This window comes from Chlamydotis macqueenii, chromosome 1, assembly GCF_036417535.1.
Source record: "Chlamydotis macqueenii isolate bChlMac1 chromosome 1, bChlMac1.mat, whole genome shotgun sequence".
In the NCBI taxonomy this organism is placed as follows: Eukaryota; Metazoa; Chordata; class Aves; order Otidiformes; family Otididae; genus Chlamydotis; species Chlamydotis macqueenii.
This window is the reverse complement of record NC_141556.1, coordinates 67,651,559-67,672,961: the sequence shown is the minus strand read 5'-3', so window position 1 is coordinate 67,672,961 and position 21,403 is coordinate 67,651,559. Positions and strand designations below refer to the sequence as shown.

Sequence of the window (21,403 nt, the reverse complement as noted above, 5' to 3'; positions counted from 1 at the left end):
GCTGAGTCTTAATGTTAACCCTCATGTTAAAACATTAAGGTAGAGTGGTAACGTAGTGTCCCACACCTTGTTCCCCACACAAAGGAAACCACTGCAGCCTGCAAGGCTTTTATGCAGAATAGCAAAGCTGGCATGGAAGACATGCCTCCGGTCAATGAAACAATGCACCAAGCATTGTCAGCAGGTTGTTTAAGAGCAGCAGCACACTACTCAGCTGCTAAAACCCTCAACCCACCTCTCCTTCACACCATGGCTCAGAGGGAAGAGCTGTAACTAGATGTTCATTACAGATCAGCTCCACGCAGGCCACCTTGGGCCAACAAAGAGCACGTAAAATGGCCTTAGCACGAGCCCAGCTGTCTGCCATGCAACGGAGCTCAGCATCACATTCCCTGGCCACCTAAAACAACACAAAGTGAAGCGCAGGTGCTGCACTTCTGCTGGGAAATAATTGTTCTTAACCCTTAGCAAACAGGTTTGGTTAGATGTGCTCAGCAAACACGAGGAGCACAGGTGGCTTCGGAGCACAGGATACTTAAAAGGCTCTATCGTGAGGCTATCTTAGCACACGATGCAAAATTAGATTAGACCTTTGTTTTCTTGGGAGATTCAATTGCTAGTTTCTGGACTTTGGGCTGACTTGGTAGTACTTGGAGCACATAGAGACCCTTTATACGTGGAAAATGCTACATGCAGAAATGCCTTTAGAACCCGAGATACACGCCTGCAGAGAGTAAAGTTACAGCCATGTCTTTACAAAGCTACAGATCCAGACAGTACTACCATATATATTTTAAATAATAATAATTTAAAACATCAGGATTATTTACAAAGGAATGAACACAAGGACTTGTACAGTTTCATTTAAGCAACATACTGAGATGGCAAATCCCAAGCACCCACAACAGACATAGCTGGTAAAATCCAAAAGCATGAAAGAAGAATAAGGCCTATGTACCTGCAACCGTACAAACATATCTATTACGTTCATGAGAAAAAGCACCGATGCCGCATGCCTCTGCCTTGTTCTCGGAGCAGAGCAGCTCCGCTAGAACTTCTGAGGTGGCCAGGGCTGGACAAGGGCTGTCCCGAGCATTTGCCACCAGCACAATAGGTGGCTCAAATCCTTTCCTCTCCTCATCGTCACTTTCTCTGTCATTCTCTCTCTTTTTTTTTCTTTTACTTGAACATGCCTGATCTGGGAGACCCCCTGAGCACTGGTGAGTCTGAGGACCAGCCCACTCAAGTTGTCCTTCCTCCAAGGACCTCTACCCTCAGCCAAGCAATGTATGAAGCCCCACTCTCCTGAAAAATGCTTTCCAGTAACTCAAGCCTTAAGCTGCCTTTGCACCGTATCATTCAGCAATAGACAAATACACCCGGATCTAACACCGTGGGATACGGGGATCCTGCTCAGCCTGGTGATGAGCCACCCTGGGGAAACAGCGGCAGGTCACCACCCACTTGAACCATTCCAGTTTCAGGGTCTGAGATAAGAATTATAAGTAGTCTTCAGACCTGCAGAGCCCAAGAAAGGCACCTCTGTGGATTTTAGCAGCTTGACTTCGAGGGATTTCAGCAGACCTTGCAAATGTTCAGCTCTGCAGAGGGGAGGCAGCAGAATATTGCAATGCTGGATTTTAAACAGACTGGTTGCAGAAGTAGATTTAGCACTGGGATGTGGCAGCATCCTCCAAGTCATACTCCAGCCCTCCTTCCTTTGTCAAAGTGCTGGCATGCTGTCCCAGCTTCAGGGGAGCACCAGCCCCTTCCCAGTGTCTTCTCTAGGGTGGTAGGGGAGGAGGCTCCATGCTGCATGGCACCTAAAGCACTTACTGTCATCTAGCATCTTCCCATCTGCAAGACCTTGGGCTGGGATGCTGACAGCCTGGCTGGCATGGACAGAGGAGCCAAGCGCTGCAGCTGAAAGACAAACTCCTCCTGGATAGCCTCAGACAGCAAAGGCAGGCCATTTCAATTTGCTGTCTGGTTAGAAATTAGTATTTTTGCCAATAGTCAATGCCAGAACAGAGTTCAATGAGGGGAAGAGACTATGGAACAACAATTTCCCCCACTCCTCAGTAAATGATGATCATTAGGAGCAAGGAGTTCTCTCTCATTGTTACCAGCAAGTGCAGGAAAAAGCACTTGCACTTTTCCATTGCGGAACAGCATTCAACTGGGAAAGGACAAGTCCATCCTCTCAGGCTTGTGAGCTGAATTGACACAACTGGCTTAAGGCCCCAGCCCCAGCAGCACCAATGCCCCACAGGGTCACTCCAGCCCCAGCCCTCGTGCGCTCCTGGTGCCAGCACAGGGAGCGAGGTGCTGCCAGGAGTGCGAGGTGCCAGTGCCAGGAAGAAATCTTGTATTAGAGCACTTAGCAGATTTGTGTGAAGGGAAAAAGAGCAGGACAGAGCTGACTTCTCCTCCAGCCTCCCAGTAAGCCTGCAGCTGGTGGTGCTTTCTTCACCTTGATGTGTTCAGGCAAATAAATCCTTCCCAGCAAAACCAACAGGCCTGAGCTTATCTGACATAGAGCGCAATTCCTCTTGCAGCTGCAGGAGGCATATTTTCCAATATATTTTATATTCTGCCTTTCTTTACCCATGCTAAAAATACCTTGATGTCCTTAACACAGACACTCCTCATTCTACCTCCAGCAGGAAAAAGGAAAGGGGTTGACTAGGCTGTCAAGGTCTGGTCATTTTGCTCCACTATACCCATGGTGCCCCTCAGACTGCCTCCACCTGAGCTGTCAGGACCAATAATGCGCAAAACTCACAGCAGTTCTCCCTGCAACAGTCACCATTTGCTGTTGCGCTGCCATTGCACGTACCGCTGACGGGTCTTTCCAAAGGCCATGTATAAAAGGAACTGGGTTTAGGGATCAAGTCCCCACCTCAGCTGCATCCTTCCATGCATTTCTTGCCCCAGGCTGTGCAATTCAGGCAAGTGTGATGAATGGGAAAGGTTAGAGGTGAGACCTGTATTCTGGGGACCCAGAGGAGTTCCTGCCACTGCATTACACACACACGCTAGCAAAGCTGGTTCTCAAAAGACACGGTAGCGCCATGCTTTGGGCAGCCAAACCAGCAGGACTGTCCCAGCAGGGCAGGCTGGGTCCAGCAGAAGAGTCAAGAATTAAACAACATCCTTTCCCCTTGCACTGAAGTAATTTGGAGCCCAATTAATGCTTTTCCATTCATGCACATTAAGTATTTCAAAAGGATGAATAACAATTAACATTGACATCTTTGCTGTAGAGCCTAACTGGGGCATGGGCTGCTGAAGCAGCTCATTCCGAAACCTCGGCTGTTCAGCAGCAGAGACATGGATGGCATGCATCCCTGTTCACCCAAATTTGTACTGTAACCACCAGACCACAACCCCTCCCGGAGCTCGCCCTCCTGGGAGACTACTCTCTAATAGAGTGAACAAGTGCTCATTTAGGATGGGCAGCTACCAGGGGCAGCAAAATCTTCAGCAGCTTGTTCTGGCGGGGTGGGAGCGGTGAATACACACTGGTTTTGTTACAGCAGCCAAACTTCACATCTGCCCAGAAAACCTCTCCCTAAGCGTGGAGACGCCTGCGGCTCTGAAGACATCCAGGAGCAAGAATTGGCCTCCTTGACTGTTTATGTGATACTCAAAGGGCGACCAAGAAGGAAACAGAGCTCTGAGAATCAGGATTTCCTACCATGTCCTGAGACCGTCTTGGCAACGGCCTGCTCGCCCCACTGCTTCAGCATCCCCACCAAGCACCCCACAGTGGGGCATCCCCATCCCTCACAAGATGACCCCTGAGAAGCTGGCAGGCACGCTGGGTGCTCTGCGTGGAGAGATTTAAGACCGTTTTCCTCTCCTCCTCGCCAGGCTCGGCTGGGTCAGATGCAGCATTTGGCAAGAGAAGAATTCCTTGCTAATTTTAGCCTCCGGCTCTCCACCCAAGCAGCAGCAACTCAACCGCTATGGAAAACTGGGCAGAACTGAGGTGAGTGCTGGGAGACGCTGTCTTCAAATGGCCCACACGGCCACGCATTGCCAGCTAAATATAAACCGGTGGCAGGCAGGGGCGAGCCACGCTGGCTCAGGCTGAAGTAAATCCTTTCCCCATTGCCCAGAGGTGGAGCAAGGACAAATTGTAGCTCCCAAGGGGACAGAAACATAGACTAGTTTGAGCTTCAAGTCACCTTTAAAGGTCATCTAGTCCAACCCCCTCTGCAAGAAGCAAGGGCATCTTCAACCAGATCAGGTTGCTCAGAGCCCCGTCCAACCTGGCCTGGAAACATTCCATCCCTGGAATGTTTCCAGGGATGGGGCATCCACCACCTCTCTGGGCAACCTGTGCCAGTGTTCCACCACACTGAGTGTAAAAAATTTCTTCCTTATGTCTAATCTAAATCTACCCTCTATTTTAAAACTATTACCCCCTGTCCTATCACAAGAGGCCCTGATAAAGAGTTTCTCCCCATCTTTCCTATAAGCCCCCTTTAGGTACTGGAAGGCCACTATAAGGTCTCCCCAGAGCCTTCTCTTCTTCAGGCTGAACAGCCCCAACTCTCTCAGCCTGTCCTCATAGGAGAGGTGCTCCAGCCCTCTGATCATCTTCGTGGCCCTCCTCTGGACTCTCTCCAACAGGTCCATGTCCTTCTTATCCTGGGGGCTCCAGTCCAGTACTGGACAGAGTACTCCAGGTGGGGTCTCACCAGGGCAGAGTAGAGGGGCAGAATCACCTCCCTTGACCTGCTGGCCATGCTTCTTTTGATACAGCCCAGGATGCCGTTGGCTTTCTGGGCGGCAAGCACACATTGTCGGCTCATGTTGACCTTCTCGTCCACCATCACTCCCAAGTCCTTCTCCTCAGGGCTGCTCTTGATCCATTCTCCGCCCAGCCTTTATTTGTGCTTGGGATTGCCCTGACTCATGTGGAGAACCTTACACTTGGCCTTGCTGAACTCTGGGATCTGCTGCCGGACCCAGGCAGCACTCACAGGACTCGCTTTCTGGCCAGAGGGATCATTTAGGCTGCAAAATTGCAATAGAATCCTATGGGTTTTACATATTTTGGACAAATCTGGAACTGGTGCACCTCAGACCCCAGCATATCATGCCAAGCAAGCACCACTTCGCAAACACCACTCGTACAAGAGCCTAGTCCAGCTCCTTCTCAAAATGGTCCCTTCTCTATCAGGCTGCCTACTACAAAATGGTTACATGGGAGTGAGATGCCCTTGCTGCTGAGGCCAATAGCTGTAACGTTGCAGCCTCTGATGTGGTATTCAGTGTTTGGGGGTCAAGTGGGGTGAGTTTTCCCCTGTGCCTGCATGCAAACTTGCACAGGTTCCAGCAAACAATGCCTGTCCCTCTGTGTAAGAGAAAAAACCCCAAAAGGGCATGGAAAGAAAGACAGAAAGGAGCCCTGAGGATTATGAAAGGAACCGAGGTAGCATGAACGTCAGCAAATCCAGAGAGTTTCTGGATTAAATGCTACTCGACCATGGACCATAGGACTATGCACAGACCAAGCATCTTTTCTTTGATTTTCACTGTACCTACAGAAAAGTGACTTTACATCCTTGGTAAATAAACAGGGACACGTGAAAAACTCCTGACTACATTAGCAAATCCCTGTTCTACAGAAACAACTGGCAATAGTGCTGAGCATTTGCTAGACACCCGGGACAAAACAGGTAACCACACTCTGCAAAGCAAGCGGAGCAGCTGCGGCACTGAGCACAATGCTCTACACAGGGAAACCAGATGCCTTGGCAGACACTGGCTACAGTAAAAAAGCCACTATGGTACTAATTTTCAAGGCATTGAACACCGTTATGACACCAAATATGTTCTTAACTATCTCAGTAGAGCTGGTTATGGTCCTCACCAGATTCTGTAATTATTATCCCTGCATTTTCATCCACCAAGTCAGTGGTTTACTCTGTGCCCTCCAACTCCTTTCTACATCTCCTCTCTTTTTGGTTTCTGCACCCAAGAATGTGGATTCCAGACTCTCTGTTCCACTGAAATTCCAAGTATTTCCTTCTAATGTAGCCTTCAGTTCCTTCCCCCTTACAGCTTTTTAGTGGCCACTGGCATTTTCTGATCATTCTGCTCTGACACTTATCTCACTATGCCCCATTTTTGTCCCATTCTTACTTTTGTTAAATAAACCCTGCCATCTATATTCCCAAATGCTGCCTCTTCTCTCCTGCTTGGCTTGTCTTTCACTTTTCTTTCTTCCTCTACTTCTGTATGAGCTGCAAGACTTGCTAAAATATTTCTTTCCCCTCCTTGATATGCCTATATCAGATACCTAATTCAAATAGAGAGTTCAAGAAAAACATGAAAACAGAACTTACAAAGGATCTAAGTTTATGGAAAAACCCAACTAATCATGCCATTTGGGAAGCACAGGGTTTTGGGACAAAGCACTCACAAGAGGGTACCGGAAGACCCAGAGTTAATTGGCAAAGCAATTACAATTTTTGAAGCAAAGGAAATCAGCTGCACAGCTGAAGCTGATGGAATGCAGACAGCGATCAGACAGTACAGACAAATTGAAATAATACTGGCCAGACCAAGGCAGGGGGACAATAGGAGTTCAGAGAGGGGGTGCATCCTCCCCAGCCCCATCAGCACACACAGAAGACCCCCTTCCCCACTGCAGCGAGTGGTGCAAGTCAGTGAGACGCACCTGGAAACGCCTTACAAGGAACAGCGGCATGTTCAGAGGAATCGTGAGCACAGAGCATGACTACGGGGTGGCAGCAGCGTTGGCATCATCAGGACTTCTGAGGAGCAGCAGGGATGAAGACAAGGGCTCAGCAAGAGGGGAAAGGAAGGTGAAAGGTAGAGGCATTTGTTACCTGCAGACTAGGTGCAGGTGAGCAGCAGCATGCCAGCAACAGAGAAACTGCCAATGGATGAAAGGGCACTGGCAGGAAACGCAAATTAAATTCAGGCTGAATACTGGTGATCTTAGCTCCACTACAGGAGCAAGTGAACCATACAGACAAGTAAATACACGATTGGCTACGGCCAGTAACTACGGGGTGGGCGGGGGGGTGCGGGGGGGGAAGAAAAACACACCCATCACCAGGATTAAAGTCTGTCAAACCCTGGTCTCACAAAGCGTGTGCAATTCCCTGAAGAGGCAGGAGATGAAAACAGCAGACACAGAATTAGAATACATCTATCCAAGGATAAATAAGCTCCCAACATAGCACAACCCAGAGCAATACAACTGTCCTTCAACTCACACACCGTACAAAGAAGCTCTTCCTGCCCTGAGGAAGTGGCTGCAAAAGAGCTGGACCGGGAGCGGCCTCAGGAATTGGTGATGGAGCTGGAGCAGCCCAGGTGCCTGGGCAGAAAGAGGTGATGAAGCAACCTCTACCATTCTCCTCCTCCCACAAACCTGTTTGCTTAGGCTCTGAAGATTTAAATAGCTTTGTAAAGAGAGTTTGGCCCTGCCTGCGAGGGGAGAATGATGGCCGATACCAAACCATTTCTGGTGCTTGAGGGGCTTGCAGCTGGTGGTCTGGCCAGCGCATGGAGACAAACCATGCCATCAACTTGGCAAAACTTTTTTTCACAGACCACTGTTCGGGCTGTGTTTGGCACTGAAACTCCTTCTAGGACCTGTATGAACCTCGATCCGTGCAGATGTTTACTCAGGGCGGGGGGACAGTCCTAGAGGATCATCACCTGAGGCCTGGGAAAAGCTGGGTTTAAGCAAAAGGGTCTGCATAACTCATGTGGCAAAAAGAAAATTTAAAAGTGAAAGGTGAAGCAGTTGGCAACAGTAACGCCGAGGCTGCTGTCAGGGTGCCTGTCTCAAAATCAGTGGGAAAGGACACGATTCTTGGAACAGTGAATTATATCAGACAAATTATAAATGCTTGAAAAAATGTCTTTCATACCTAAAGCACCCTACAGGCACAGGGCTTGAGTTTCAGCTGAGAAACTGAAAAAGAAATTATGCAGGCTTAGTGTTCTGAGAATAAGCAGTAATTCAGTGATCCACAGCTGCCACATCGGTTGGTTTTGCTGCACAAGCCTGTTTTACAAACTGAATATAAGACTAAGAGATGGTGATTGCAGACACTTGCTAGCACAGGCCACAAAAATCCAGGGGAACCAAGTGCAGCAGTACATGATACCATTGCCTGTCTCACAGACTCACAGAATGCTTTGGGTGGGCAGAGACCTTTAAAGATTACCTACTCCAACCTCGCTGCCATGGGCAGGGATATCCTTCACTAGATCAAGTTCCTTAAAGCCCCATCCAACGTATCCTTGAATGTTTCCAGGGATGGAGTATCCACAACAACTCTGGGCAGCCTGTTCCAGTGCCTCAACACCTTCATGACCAGAATTATATCAGACGTGGGGTACACGAGGGCAATTCCCTCAGCCTGCCCTTGTGTACCCCAGCCCCTCACCACCTCGAAGGCTCTGGGCTGGGCCCACACCCCACGCACCGGTGTCATTTCTGGACTGGGGAGATCAGGAAGGGACAGAGTCCAGATGCAGTCACCAATGTACCAAGTAAGAGAGGAGGAAAGCATTTTTACTCTTATTTTTCTTGTTCTGTTGTTGGGTTTTTAATTGTTCATTGCCAATCCTGACAAGAACTTATAATGAAGCAGCTAGAAGGGACCTTAACATTGAAGGTCAGCACTTCTTCCTGGCAGAACTGCAGTCTTCTTGTCCTCAGACTGAAGAAACCCCACCTCTAGGCCCCAGGGACCTTGGTGGTCCTCCGAGGGACTCCTCCCATCACAGCAGCCTGGTGGAAGCCACATTGTCTCATCCTCTTTTCTTGGGGCTCAGAGCAGAAGGGATGGCACCCCTTCAGGAGGGGCTCACACAACTCGTGGCAATCAGCAAAGTAATTGTTGATGCCAGGAGACGGAACGGGTGACCCTGCAGGCACAGAGGCCGGGCCTCCCAGATAACATTGGGTGTGGAGGCCAGGCCAATGGTAGGATGCTGGCCAGGTGCTGACATTGCTGCTATGGCATCATGGAGGGGAGCCCTGGCACAGTGTAGTGGTGCCAGGTGAGCCATGCTGGAGGTAGAACCACTTCCATCAGTTCTTCTTGATCTTCAGGTGGATCCACCTCTATGGGCTCCACACCATCAACCATATGAGCGATGGCCATCACTACCATGTGGCTGATGGTGTCCCCCATCTGACGCTGCCTCCTCTTCCTCTACATCTCCTGCAACCATCTATCTGCCTTCCCATGCAAAAGCACACAGTCATGCACCTTGCTGCTGTGGGACCTCTTTCTTCCAATCATCCCTGGAACCCAAGGGCTTTGAAGCTTAGTGAATTGTGGGCCAGTGGCCAAGGTCCCTGTATTTACAGGGCTCAGAACTGAAGGCTACTAGGTGGCTGGAGACTTCAGGAGGCCACTGTGATGGTGATGCACGTGGCTAACAATGGCTGTTCTGGGAGATGCAAGCCCTGTGGCCTGAAAGATGCCCTACTGCAGGAGAAGGAGGAGGGTCGGGGGGCTGAGGGCCCCCTTCCTGGGGATCATTTTGTTGATCGTTAGGCACAGGGACTGCCGTCCACCTCCCCTTGCATGCCCTGGGCTCCAGCCCCTTCTTATCCGGTGCCCGGGGTCCTCTGGACAAGATCATGGCCACAGGGCTCCAGGAGGGTCGGAAGTCCTCAGTGACCACCCCCACCACCAACCCAGTTCCCTGCAAGCGACTCAGCCCCCCATGCTCAACAGTGGCTGCGAGGGAGCAAAACATCCAGACATCCCACCTGCAGGAAAGGGAGGTGCAGCCAGCCTGCGCGAGGTCTCCCAGCACTCCATGAAGTCCTTGTTGACTGCCGAGTGTTGCTTGGGCCCTTCTTTCCCATCTCCTGGCCCTGCCCCTAGAGCATGGAGAGTTGCCATCTCCTCTGCATGGAGCCCCGAGGGAGAAGGGAGGAGAGGGCCTGGTGTCTCCCTCAGGCTGCTGTGATAGCCCAATGCGAGGAGTCTGTCAGACCCACTGAGGGAGGTCCGTGGGGCCTGGAGGTGGCAGGGTTTCTTTCCACACCAAGGTTCACCCTTGCTCTATTCTCTAGTTTTAAGGACAAACTTTCTCACTTCTTTTCCACCCTCCCCATGCCCAATAAGAAAGGGGCGACGTATGACCTGGGAAAGACTGTTATAATGCTTTCATTCTTAACACCTTGGCTTGGGAGTTATTTTGAATTTCTGAGTAGATGCAACTACTCCCTCCCATTGGTATGAGAGTACAGACTATGGGTCGTAATTGCTGTTCACAAAATTTCCTCTAAAAGAAGCATGCATTGATGCTTTCAAGACATAGCAATTGCAAAATGAGACTTCTTATCTTAATAATTTATTTTCAAGGTACACCTCTGGAAATTATAGTTCAGTCAGGTTTGATAGGAAAAGTTGGTTTTGGCAGATTGTTGGTTTATTTTGCATTTTGGATTGAAAACAAATGAAACCCTCCCAATTGGCCCGCTTACAACAAAACATGGACTGTGGCAGCTAATGCTGAGTGAGCTGCTGTAGCAGGTAATTGAGGCTATTAGCACAGGGTGGTCTGGAGAGGATATTCTCAGCCCGTTATAAATTTTGTTCTGCAGCTCAGATGGGGTTAATAGCACCCAGACATGACTACTGCAATTTTACAGAAAATAACATTACAAAATATAAATAAAACTAATTTAGGAAGTGAAGTATTTACGAGAAGGGCTGGAGATATCTTAACTAGGCTGACACGAACAGCAGCGCTGAGGAAGCTGTCGGAGTTGCCAACACCAAATATACGGGCCAAGTCAAACAGCCCACGCTAATGACATGGAAATAAGTGGCCTCTTGAAGGAAGGCAGAGATAGATTTGTTTAGAATGGCAGGGAAAAAAAATACATGTATTGCTAATGTAGATTATCCTCACTTCAAGAGAACTGTACTAGGCAGTTCTGCAGCCTAACAGGTGACGATGCAGATCAAATATTTTTACTGGTAAATGCACACAACAGTATCTGACAATGAACTACTGTTCAGTGTATGTGAATCTACACAATTTCAGTGAAACACAGGCTTCCATGTAAGCCTACTAGTTCCCAATACTCACAGTCCAGAGGGCTAGTGGAAAACGAAGTTTAAAAAAAATAAAACATGCCTGTTATGGAAAGCCCCATAGTCAAGTCTCTGTCCTGTATTCAGTGTTTTTTACATTACGGTGTAGCACTGGCTGTCAATTGCTCCTATTTTGCTCAACTGGAAAAAAAGCCCCAAGAATATTTAGACTGTTTGAAATCAACATCAAGGTCACTGAGAAGGAAACCAGGAAGGAAGAAAATCCCCACGGATGATGCAAAGGCCTGGGACTTACTGTTTGCGTCTCTGATGGAAAACAGTGATGCAGAAAAGCAAGAATAGCACAAGATGCAATACTTTTGCCACATAAGGCTATCAGATAGACGTACAATGTAAAATAATAGGTGACAGCTATTCCAACATCCAAAAAATAAGAGGGATAAGAATCTACATTGACCTCTTTTACACTCAAAAAATTCTCAAACGGGAATTAGTCACAGAATGCTGAAATAACTAAGCCTTAAGAAATTACACAATCAGAACTAGTGACCTTTTGAGAGGGGCGCCAATGCTTCAGGGGGACTCAACAGGTCCACCTGACAATCTTTGGATTATCGGAAATGATCCAACATCTCAAAAACTAATTGAATCTCATTATTCTGTGTAGTTGATTTAAATTCTTTCTTAAGTCAACATGAATTATTGTTGTCTCTGGAGAAGGCTGATTTACTTAACAGCAACATTGCCCCAGACCATCTTAGCATCTCAAAGTGTAGGGGACTCTCTCCAGATCAGGAATATCAAAGCCTTTGTGCTTTGGCATTGGAAAAGTCTTCTCAGGAAAACAGAAGTACAGAGGAGCTGTGGTCAAGATCCCAGTGTATTTTGGTTTGGCTAATTACACGCACAAACTATGAATTTCTAACATCATGAAAAGCATAAGTGTCTAAGGACCAGGTTCACATCTGTTTCCATGCAAAGCATTACATGGATCTTTCTTAAATGTCACACCACATCTAAATAAGTCAGCTTATTTCCTTTTCTGGAAAGCCCTTCTCAGCTATAACTGCAAGCCTGAAAAAAGCAATAGAATTGGGAAGTGACTGGAAAAGGGAACATCAATGCACAGCATGAACAAATAGGAAAGGGAAACTCAAAGTACAGCAAAATATGCAACCCCATCGATTCTTGAGGTTATTGTTGTAAGCACTGGAGAAACAACTCCATCTTCACTCTATTCCCCACTGTCATGACCTACAAGGCAACCTCTGTCTTCAGGAAAACATCCTGCCTTTTACCATGTTGCAGATGTTGGTAATTCCAAACCACCAGATGAAAGATGATGTCCATCATCTCTCCCCGCACCACTCTTCCTTCACATCTGCCTGAACTTGCAGGTGAAAGAAGGCATAGCCTTCACGTTACTATACCATACGCAGAAACGCATCTCCAGAAGACAATATCATTCCTCTGCCAACCCCATAGCATGGAGGAGATGCACAGGAGGGCAGAAATCCAAATCATCCAAATCCAGTCTGACTCAAGACAGGAAGGTGTGGTGTGGGAATACATGCTGTGTTTGGCACACCACTACACAAATCTGTCACAGGTCACATGTACATAGAGGGATGTTGCAAGAGTTTATCATGATAACATGTAATCTTTGCAAAAGATCTGGAGATCTTCTGGGGCCAAACAAACGGCAGGCCAGGTTCCAAGAAAACAAACACTCACAACTCTCACTTGGTGCACAGGGACTTGGTGCCACTCCACAAAAAGGTTATTTAAGAATCAAATCCCTACCTGACTTCAAGCCAAGAGGTGAAAAAAAGTCAGACTCACAAATTACCTGCAGTACATACCCCAGCAGCAGTGAAAGGATACACTGGCCCAGGACAAGTATGGCATAGCTAGCACAAGCTCTGGGCATCCCCTGCCTGCTGTGTCAACAAACCTCACAACCAAGCTAGAGGAGGATCCAAATTGCTTTTGGTGGCCCTGGCTTCTCCGCTGAGTCTGTGACAGCAGTCTGTACTGTGAATGTGGGCCTAGGGATGTTGACTCACTCTATATACACCAGTGCAGAGTAAGATCATAGCATCATAGAATGTTTCCAGGGATGGGGCATCCACCACCTCTCTGGGCAACCTGTGCTAGTGCTCCACCACCCTCAGTGTAAAAGTTTTTTTCCTAATGTCTAATCTGAATCTACTTCCCTCTATTTTAAAACCATTGCCCTTTGTCCTATCGCAACAGGCCCTGATAAAGAGTATCTCCCTGTCTTTCCTGTAGACCCCCTTCAGGTACTGGAAGGCTGCTATCAGGTCTCCCCGGAGCCTTCTCTTCTTCAGGCTGAACAGCCCCAACTCTCTCAGCCTGTCCTCATAGGAGAGGTGCTCCAGCCCTCTGATCATCTTTGTGGCCCTCCTCTGGACTCTCTCCAACAGGTCCATGTCCTTCTTATCCTGGGGGCTCCAGAGCTGGACACAGTGCTTCAGGTGGGGTCTCACCAGGGCAGAGTAGAGGGGCAGAATCACCTCTCTTGACCTGCTGGCCATGCTTCTCTTGATGCAGCCCAAGATGTTATGGCACTTCTGATCATCCTCCAGGGAGACTTAACTGACCAGCTAGAAGTGAAAAATCTGCCCCACGTGCAGCACCCATCCTTCTCCCTACAGCTATAGCAGCCCATGATGTGCTTTGGGGAATGGTATTGCTTGGCACAGGCCTCTGTGAATGAGAGTCTCACCAGTGTCTTCAGAAGCACAGAAGTATCATACGCAAACTTCATAGTATCTACGTTCCCCTGCTGCCAACACTTTTCTTCAGTCAAGATGAGGTGTTTTGGGGGAGTGATACATCATTTAACTTTTCCTCTGGGTTAAGCTTCCACAGAGAGGAAATAGATACTTCAGCCACCACTAAAGAGCCACATGGTCCAATCTCTCCCCATGAGCACTCAGTAACCTTGGATGCAAAACAGTGATGCCATGCATGTACAGGCAGGTAACCTCGCGTGTGAGCAATTGCAAAAGCCCGTGTGCACGTGAACGAACCTGCATACGTAGGTGCGCTCACCCTTATGCATAGGTGCTTCTGAAGGCAGGGAGGCTAGAGAAGGAAGCCGCTGCATTACATCAAACGAGCAACATCAGCTTTCTGCCAGCTGCTTTTCTCATACCTGCCTGTTCACACCAACCCTCAGGTCGGTTTTCAAGCAACTCGCGCTGCTTTGTAGTAGCTGGGATGCCTGAAGATCAGAGAGCTCACCATGGTGGCTGGGGGGTAAGAAACCAATTTTCTGGGGAAGGTAAGGGAGGCTAAAGATGCACATACGGGGGTGATGGAAGTCTTGCCATATGAACTTTTTTTTATTCGCACATGTCCGTGGTTTCTTCTGAACCCCTCCTGTTTCCCACTTCAGAGAGTGGGACCACATGCTACTGAGTTGGAAAAAGCAGCACTCTGAGACACTAGGTGTGAGACAGAAAGCACTTGTCACAACCCAAGGTAGGAAGATCACTCTCAGTGTTCTTTATACACAACAATAAAATGTGGAGGAACAGGGGTAGGTTGAAGCAGCCGGGAGAGGCAGTTTAAAGGGCCCCTCAATCCCTTGTTTCTACAAGCTGTACCTCCCAGCAATCTAATCTAAGCCGGCACACCCTGCTCGTGTCTGGCTCCGTGTGACGCTCACACCTGCAATAAAGGAAATTAGTGCAAGTGATTGATGGTCTCCTGACATACCATGGTCTTTGTAGCAGCAAAAAAACAGAATCTGCACAGCAATGGCTGGGAATTACCTCACCTCCAAGTTTTTTCAGGGATCAGAGTTCGCTTTTAATAAGCTTTAAAGCAAAGGGGGATCATCGCACATCCTCCTCACCCGCCAGCACGGCTCGCTGACACCAGCCTCGCTCCCTCAGAGTCGTACCTTTCTGCACGGGCGGGAGAGGTAAAGCACTGCTGAGCACAGAGAGAGAAACAGAGGTTGCAGGAGGAGCTCCCCAACCCACCAGCCTTTCCATCCAAGCAGAGCACTGCAGCAGCTCTGGGAAGAGGCAGCATCTCGGGGTGCAGAGTCTTCCCAGAGGAAGACCTGTCCCTGCCCTTGCCCCTTCCAGCTGTGCTGCCAAGCCAAGGGCGTTGCAGCAGTAAGGGCAGGGTGCAGGACTCGCTCTCCAGATGTGGCTGCTCTGTGCTTCACTGGTATTTTCTACCTCCCCAACACCTCATTCACCCGTGAAATAAGAAAGTTTCCCATCTCCGGCATTCACTTGTGGGAGCAAAGCGTGCTGTGTAGCAGCTAGTAAAGATGAGAAAAAACATTTCTACCGGACAGCCCAGTCCACTGAGGTGAATGCCTGTCAGCAGCGGGAGTAAACAGACTGTCTCCAGCTCCTCGGGTTTCTTGGCAGGGAGGCAGTGTCCTGCCTGTTACAACTTGTTTTGGATGACAACAGGCCAGATTTCATGTGAGGAGAGTTGTGCCCATCTTCAACTCACATCAGCCTGCTTGTTTTTCTTCACTCAGCTGTAAACATGTTTAAGATTCCTGTAAATACCTGTTGGGCAGCAGACCAGACAAATATGGAAGAAGAAGAGGAAAAAGAAGAGGAAAAAGAAGAGGAAAAAGAAGAGGAAAAAGAAGAGGAAAAAGAAGAGGAAAAAGAAGAGGAAAAAGAAGAGGAAAAAGAAGAGGAAAAAGAAGAGGAAAAAGAAGAAAAAGAAGCCCCACAACAGGAACAGAAACACCCTCCTCCCCATGACAGACAACAGTCCTGACAATAAGGCTCCCTGGAAAGAATATGTAGGAATACCTTTATGCAATCACATCGCAAGAAAAAAAATTACTTTTTTTTTTGGACCAGACTGACTGCTCATTTCAGCATCACCTTCAAAGGAAAGCTATCACTTATGAGAGCCCATACTATCATCTGTCCCTGTCCAGCCCATCCCAGACCTCCCTGACAGCTAGAAAAGGACCCAGATCAACTTAGGTACACGTGAATCCCAATCCATGGGGTATACTGAGCACGAATTCTGCACCTCAGGCTGCACCCTCAACCTTTGACTTTAACGTTACAGCGAAATGAACCTCACAGCCAGAGCCTCTCCTAGCACATGGTGATGCAGTGCCATGGAAGCCAATGGGCACTGATGACTACAGCATATTCTCCTGCATCCTCTATTTGCTTTCATCCAAACTTATTTACATGCTTAACTTTGTTGGATTGTGGAGCTGCACAATACATCAAGGGAGGACAGTCAGGGCCTCAATTTTTAAGCATCAGTTATTCAAAGAAGAAGATGTCCCTGCCCCTTGCAGGGGGGTTGGACTAGATGACCTTTGAAGGTCCTTTCCAGCTCTAACCATTCTATGATTCTATGATTCTAAATGCCCGCACCCAAGCCATCTGAGATTTGCCTCCTCCACCACAAACTGATCTTGTGGGGGAAGAGGAGAGGAGCATAAAGCTGGGAAGGATCCACCATGCCTGAAGACTTGCTCTAAGGCACTGAACCCAGAGCAGGGGCGGCATGGTGGCATCACAGTGGCTCATGCTCCATCCCATGTGTGGCTGAAAGGAAAGGGAATATTTCCTGTGACTCCTTACAGCCTTGCAAGAGGAGGGCTCGCCTCTCTGGAAAGAGAAAACATATTTGGCTTTCCACACACAGGCTGTTCTGCAATGCCTTTTATGGAGGCAAGAAGAAACTCCATCACAGACGTACGAGGTGGAAACGGTGATGTCCCATAGATCTCCTTCCAAGCCCACCAGCTCTTCAGCTTGCTGGCCCCAGTGGAGGGAGCCTCTTGGGCTTTTGCTCAGAAAAAAAATTACCCAATAAAAAGCCTTTGTATTTTATCATTAATAACAAGGGAGGCTGTTGCATCAGATAAGTTGAGATGGTAGCTCTTGGTTGGTCCCAAGTGTGACTTACAGTTGGGTTCCCACTTGGGACATGTGACAGAAAACAATGCAGAAACGAGAGGGGAAAAGTATTGATTGCTCTGAGAGTCACTCCCTCCTACATCAGCTCCCTGGGATCTCTGGAAAGAGTCACCACGTGGAGTCACAAATACAGCCACCCCAGTCCCCCAGAGAAGGAAACATGACTTAGTTTTGACAGCCCAAAGAAACCAAATACTATATTTGTCTTTCATTCTGACTTCTGATTTCTCTTAAAACAAAACAGGCTTTTAGAGGTACTGGGACAAGACGAAGGGTGGGGAAGGTCACAGATTAACCTTCCTCCTGTTAGCATGGTTCCAGGATCCTGGCCATGAGGCCAGGCAAACATGACACCAAGCGCTCAGCGCGCCCGCAGAGCCTCGGCTCTCCCAGCACAGCTGCTCTCCCTCTGTGATGCTGCAGAGCTGTGACGAGCTGCTGGCTGGAGAGTTTCACCCTCTCACCCTTTCCAGTGGCGGTTAAATGCCTTCTGCATGCGATGAGCAGCAACGTCTCTGGTGGATTTGGGAGAATCTGGACTTTAATATAATTACATTATTTTCCTCGTCTTCTGTTTTAGTTGGTAGTGACTGCAGTCATATCACTGTTTCCAGTTTCAGTCTTAAAACGGAATGACTTTTGTAACAGAGATGTAAAAAGAACCCTGTCGAAAAGCAAAGAGGAAGAACCCAAATCACAAGAAAAGTTGTCTGCTCCTGCGCATCTCTTCTGTCCTCATGCTCTCTGCCTGTGGCTCCCATCCCCTCCCTCTCCACTGCTGGCAGGGAAAGGACCGTCAGCCATACGGCTCCCAACACCTGACTCAGCCCCTCTCTCCTCATAACCACTATTTTAAATACCTCCAAGGGGGCTGTTTTCTCCCTTGCTGCGCCGCACAAGTTCTCTACACACCTCTACAGTCTTCTCTAAGGATCTTTGAGGGGCAAAGTGGTGCACAGTAAGAAGCTTGGCTAGATTGCATGAAAGATGTAATGCAAAGTCGACTCGTAGTGCAACCCATCTTCTCACGTCCCAACTAATTCCACCAGGCCTAAAAAGCAGATTATAACCAGAGGATTTATCCTAGCCAAAGAAATCAGATCTCTGACACCGCTGGAACAATAAATATGTGTTTTTAGCCTTAACGTCATATATAATATGGAACAAATGGACAAGCTGAAGTCCCGTGATGGACTTTGTGGGAGGAGACATTCATGGAGCTCCTTGCACAGCCACAGTCTAAAGCTTTAAGACAGGAACTAAGCCTGACTCATGGGAGTAAGAATCAGGGGGGTTATCGTGTGTAATGAAGGGACCAAGATGCTGAAAAGTATTAATAGTTAAATGCTCATGTGTATTTGAAAAACTACTGTCAAATCAGATTGGCATCAAGCACGGATGTTATTTTAAAACCAGCAGCAACAATGCCATAGGCTTTTACAAAACCTTGGGCCATTCAAAACTTTCTTGTCACTGTAAAAAAAAGAAGGGAAGCATGAAAACCCACATGACACCGATAGAAATAACTGTTTTCCTCTACTTTGGAAAGAAAAAGAAAAAAAAAAAAAAAGCTAACTGTGCTTAGTACCAGTCCTGCCATACTCCCAAAAGTTTGCACAAAATGAATCCGTTACTATGCAAGCGCAGCGCATCTCCCGGGTCCACATTCCCTCCGCCTTTGCCTGCGCTTCTCCCCTCATCCAAGCGATACTCAAAGTATCTTTGCCGCCTTCCAGGTGGGCACTGGGGCACCGAGAACCAGAGACACCTCAAGGCCCTGCCTGCGGGCTCCCCAGTTCCAGCAAGGTGACATTTTGACAGGTCTCCTGACAGAGCGGAGGGTAGGAGCCCACCGGCAAAGGCTGAAAAGTGGGGAAAAAACAACCCCAGAGCCCCATCTCCTTCCCGAGGGACACCCCCCCCCCCTCCCCTCCCCAGGGCTCCTCAGCAAGCGGCTCCCCGCTCGGCTTGGAAATGGGGCCGCTGCACCGGGCTCCCCAGCGGCACCGAGCGCCCGGGGGAGCCCGGGACCGCGCCGGCCTGCGAGGAACGGGACGGGACGGGACGGGATGGGGCGGGACCGGACACCCCCCCCGCCCTCCTTCCCCTCCCCAGTCGCCCCGCGGGGTAACTCACTGCGATCCGAGGAAGCCCCCCCGCCGCCGCCCGCCGTCGCCACCAGCTCCAGGTAAGCGGCCCAGAGCCCCAGGGCCAGCGCGCCCAGGGCCAGCAGCACCCGCCGCAGCCGCCGCCGCCGCAGCAGCCGCGCCAGCAACCGGCCCCGCATGGCGCCGCTCAGGGCGCCCGGCCCCCGCCGCCGCCGCCGCCCCGGGGCATGCTCCCGGCACCGGCACCGCTGGCTCGGACCGACCCCCCCCCCCCCCCCGCCCTCCCCGTCCGCCTCCGTGGGGCGGACCCAGGTGCGGGGCGGTGCCGCGCCCCCGCGGGGGCAGCTCCCGGGCGGGCTCTGCCACCGCCCCCCTCCCGCACCTGCCTCCGCCCCGCGGGGGGCCGGCATCCTGCACCCCCCCCTCCCATTTTTTCACGGGGCCGCTCCAAGGGCTGGCGGAGGCTGCAGGCGTCCCCGGCCGGGCCGGTGGGTCCTGCCGGTGAGAGGAGAGGAGGGGAGCGGGGCGGGTGGCGTCTACAGGGTGACACCGCCGAGGCGGCTTTCACCTGGCGTAAGCCAGCGTGTTTACTTCGAAGTGCCCTGCTCGGTCCGGAGGAGGAGGAGGAGGAGCAGGGCTCACCGAGTGCCCAAATCTGCTTTTTTGAAACAGCGAACAAGACGTGGCATCGCGCAGTCCAGGCTCAGCAGAGGGAGGACGCCGGAGGCCCGCAGGAGGACCAGGACCTTCCCTGGCCGCGCTCGGTGTTTCACTTCACGTCTCAATTACGCTTCTGAAGTAACTCTTCCACCTGCCCCCCCTCCCCATGCTGTTGCTTGGGTTCACGTCGCCAAGCACTCGCAGAGGACGCAAACTGGATTCCTCCTGGGTGAAACTAAACTGGAAGATGGTCCCTGGGATGGATGCAATGCATCCAGCTGGGGAGCTAGTCCAGAATAAGCCTTTCCAAAGGCACGTGGTGTGGGTGCTGGGTCACTGGCACCCCCCATTTCCCTCCACAGCTCTGCTCCTACACAGGTGCAGCCATGAAGAGAAACCCTCAGGCTGAAGTTAATTTTCAAAATGCAATAATGACAGACTCTTTTCTGGGGGTCCAGCGTCCTTCTGACATGGGAGGCTGTGCAAAAGGATGCTCGCCATTATTTAGCCTTTGAAAATGCACCGAAGGCCTTTTAAACAGTATAGAGGGCCACAGAAGAGCAGTGTGAGTCTTGGCAGGGACAGGCTGACGCTGGCAGTGTCGGCGCCCCAAGCATTGCACTGGTTGGGGGCAGAAGCCACATCCTTTAGCCTCTGTAGTCCCCAGCATCAAGTGCCCAACACCATGTTCCCAGTGTCCAGGCAGCACCTAGAGACCTTGCTTACCTATCACACATTGGGATGGACAGATGGACAATAGGTTTCCTTTTTCCAAATGTCTCACAAAGGTTTCAGAACCATGTCCCTTCAGCTCCCTCTTGGAGAGAATTCACTTAAGTTTCAGGAAGGTGTATCTGGAGAGTTTTATACGTCATTGTGGAGGTGGAAAGACAAGACGTTTCTCAAGACAGAAACAAATCCTGCAGTGAGGGAGGCTGGTGAGCAGCCCTGCCCTCGGGCTCCCCAAGGTCCATGCTGCAGCTTTCAAGGATGTAGTGCTTATGTTCCTCCTTCCTACCTCGCTAGAGGCTGCAGATGCACGGGGCACCGACCCAAGCTTGAACATGGTGCGACTTCCTCCGGTAGTGGCAGAAAGGGCTGCCAATGCCCAGCCACCACCATACCCTTAAAAACTCAAAGCTGTGCACCAGTTTAATCATTGCAAAGCAGAAGTCTCATAAAAAAAAGAATGTGACAGGTTTTTGGTGGTGTGTTTGTTTGTTTGTTTTTTTCCAGCTTGAGAGCAGTAAACCAAGGTTTTCATATTTGCTTAAAAAGAAAAAAAAAAAAAGAGAGAGAAAATACTAAGAAAAATGAGTAGTAAATAAAGATCTAAAGTAAATCTTTACTATTTAAAGAATGAGAATTGAATGATGTAGTCTTAGCAGGAAGTTGTCTGCATTTCTTAAACGAACAACCTTAAGTTTGAAAAATGACAACTGCACTTTGTTGAAACTTTGTTGTATATTAAAATATTAAAATAAGTATGCACATTTTTCTCTTGTGAACATGGTACTAAAATGGAGGGGAGGGAAAGTGGAACTATAGGCTAACAGTAGTGTTGTTGACTTGTAAAAAAGCAATCTTTGTC

At 49.4% G+C, this 21,403-nt stretch overlaps 1 protein-coding gene across 1 annotated transcript in view; it reads right to left on the bottom strand.

Moving 5' to 3' along the window:
* Positions 1-19,562, bottom strand: part of B4GALNT3 (beta-1,4-N-acetyl-galactosaminyltransferase 3) — a 68,989-nt gene extending 49,427 nt beyond the window's left edge. Inside the window, exon 1 of the mRNA XM_086747056.1 lies at positions 19,181-19,562. Within this exon, the coding sequence (XP_086603182.1) occupies positions 19,181-19,562 (382 nt within the window). The remainder of the gene's footprint in view (positions 1-19,180) is intronic.
* Positions 19,563-21,403: the final 1,841 nt, after the last annotated feature.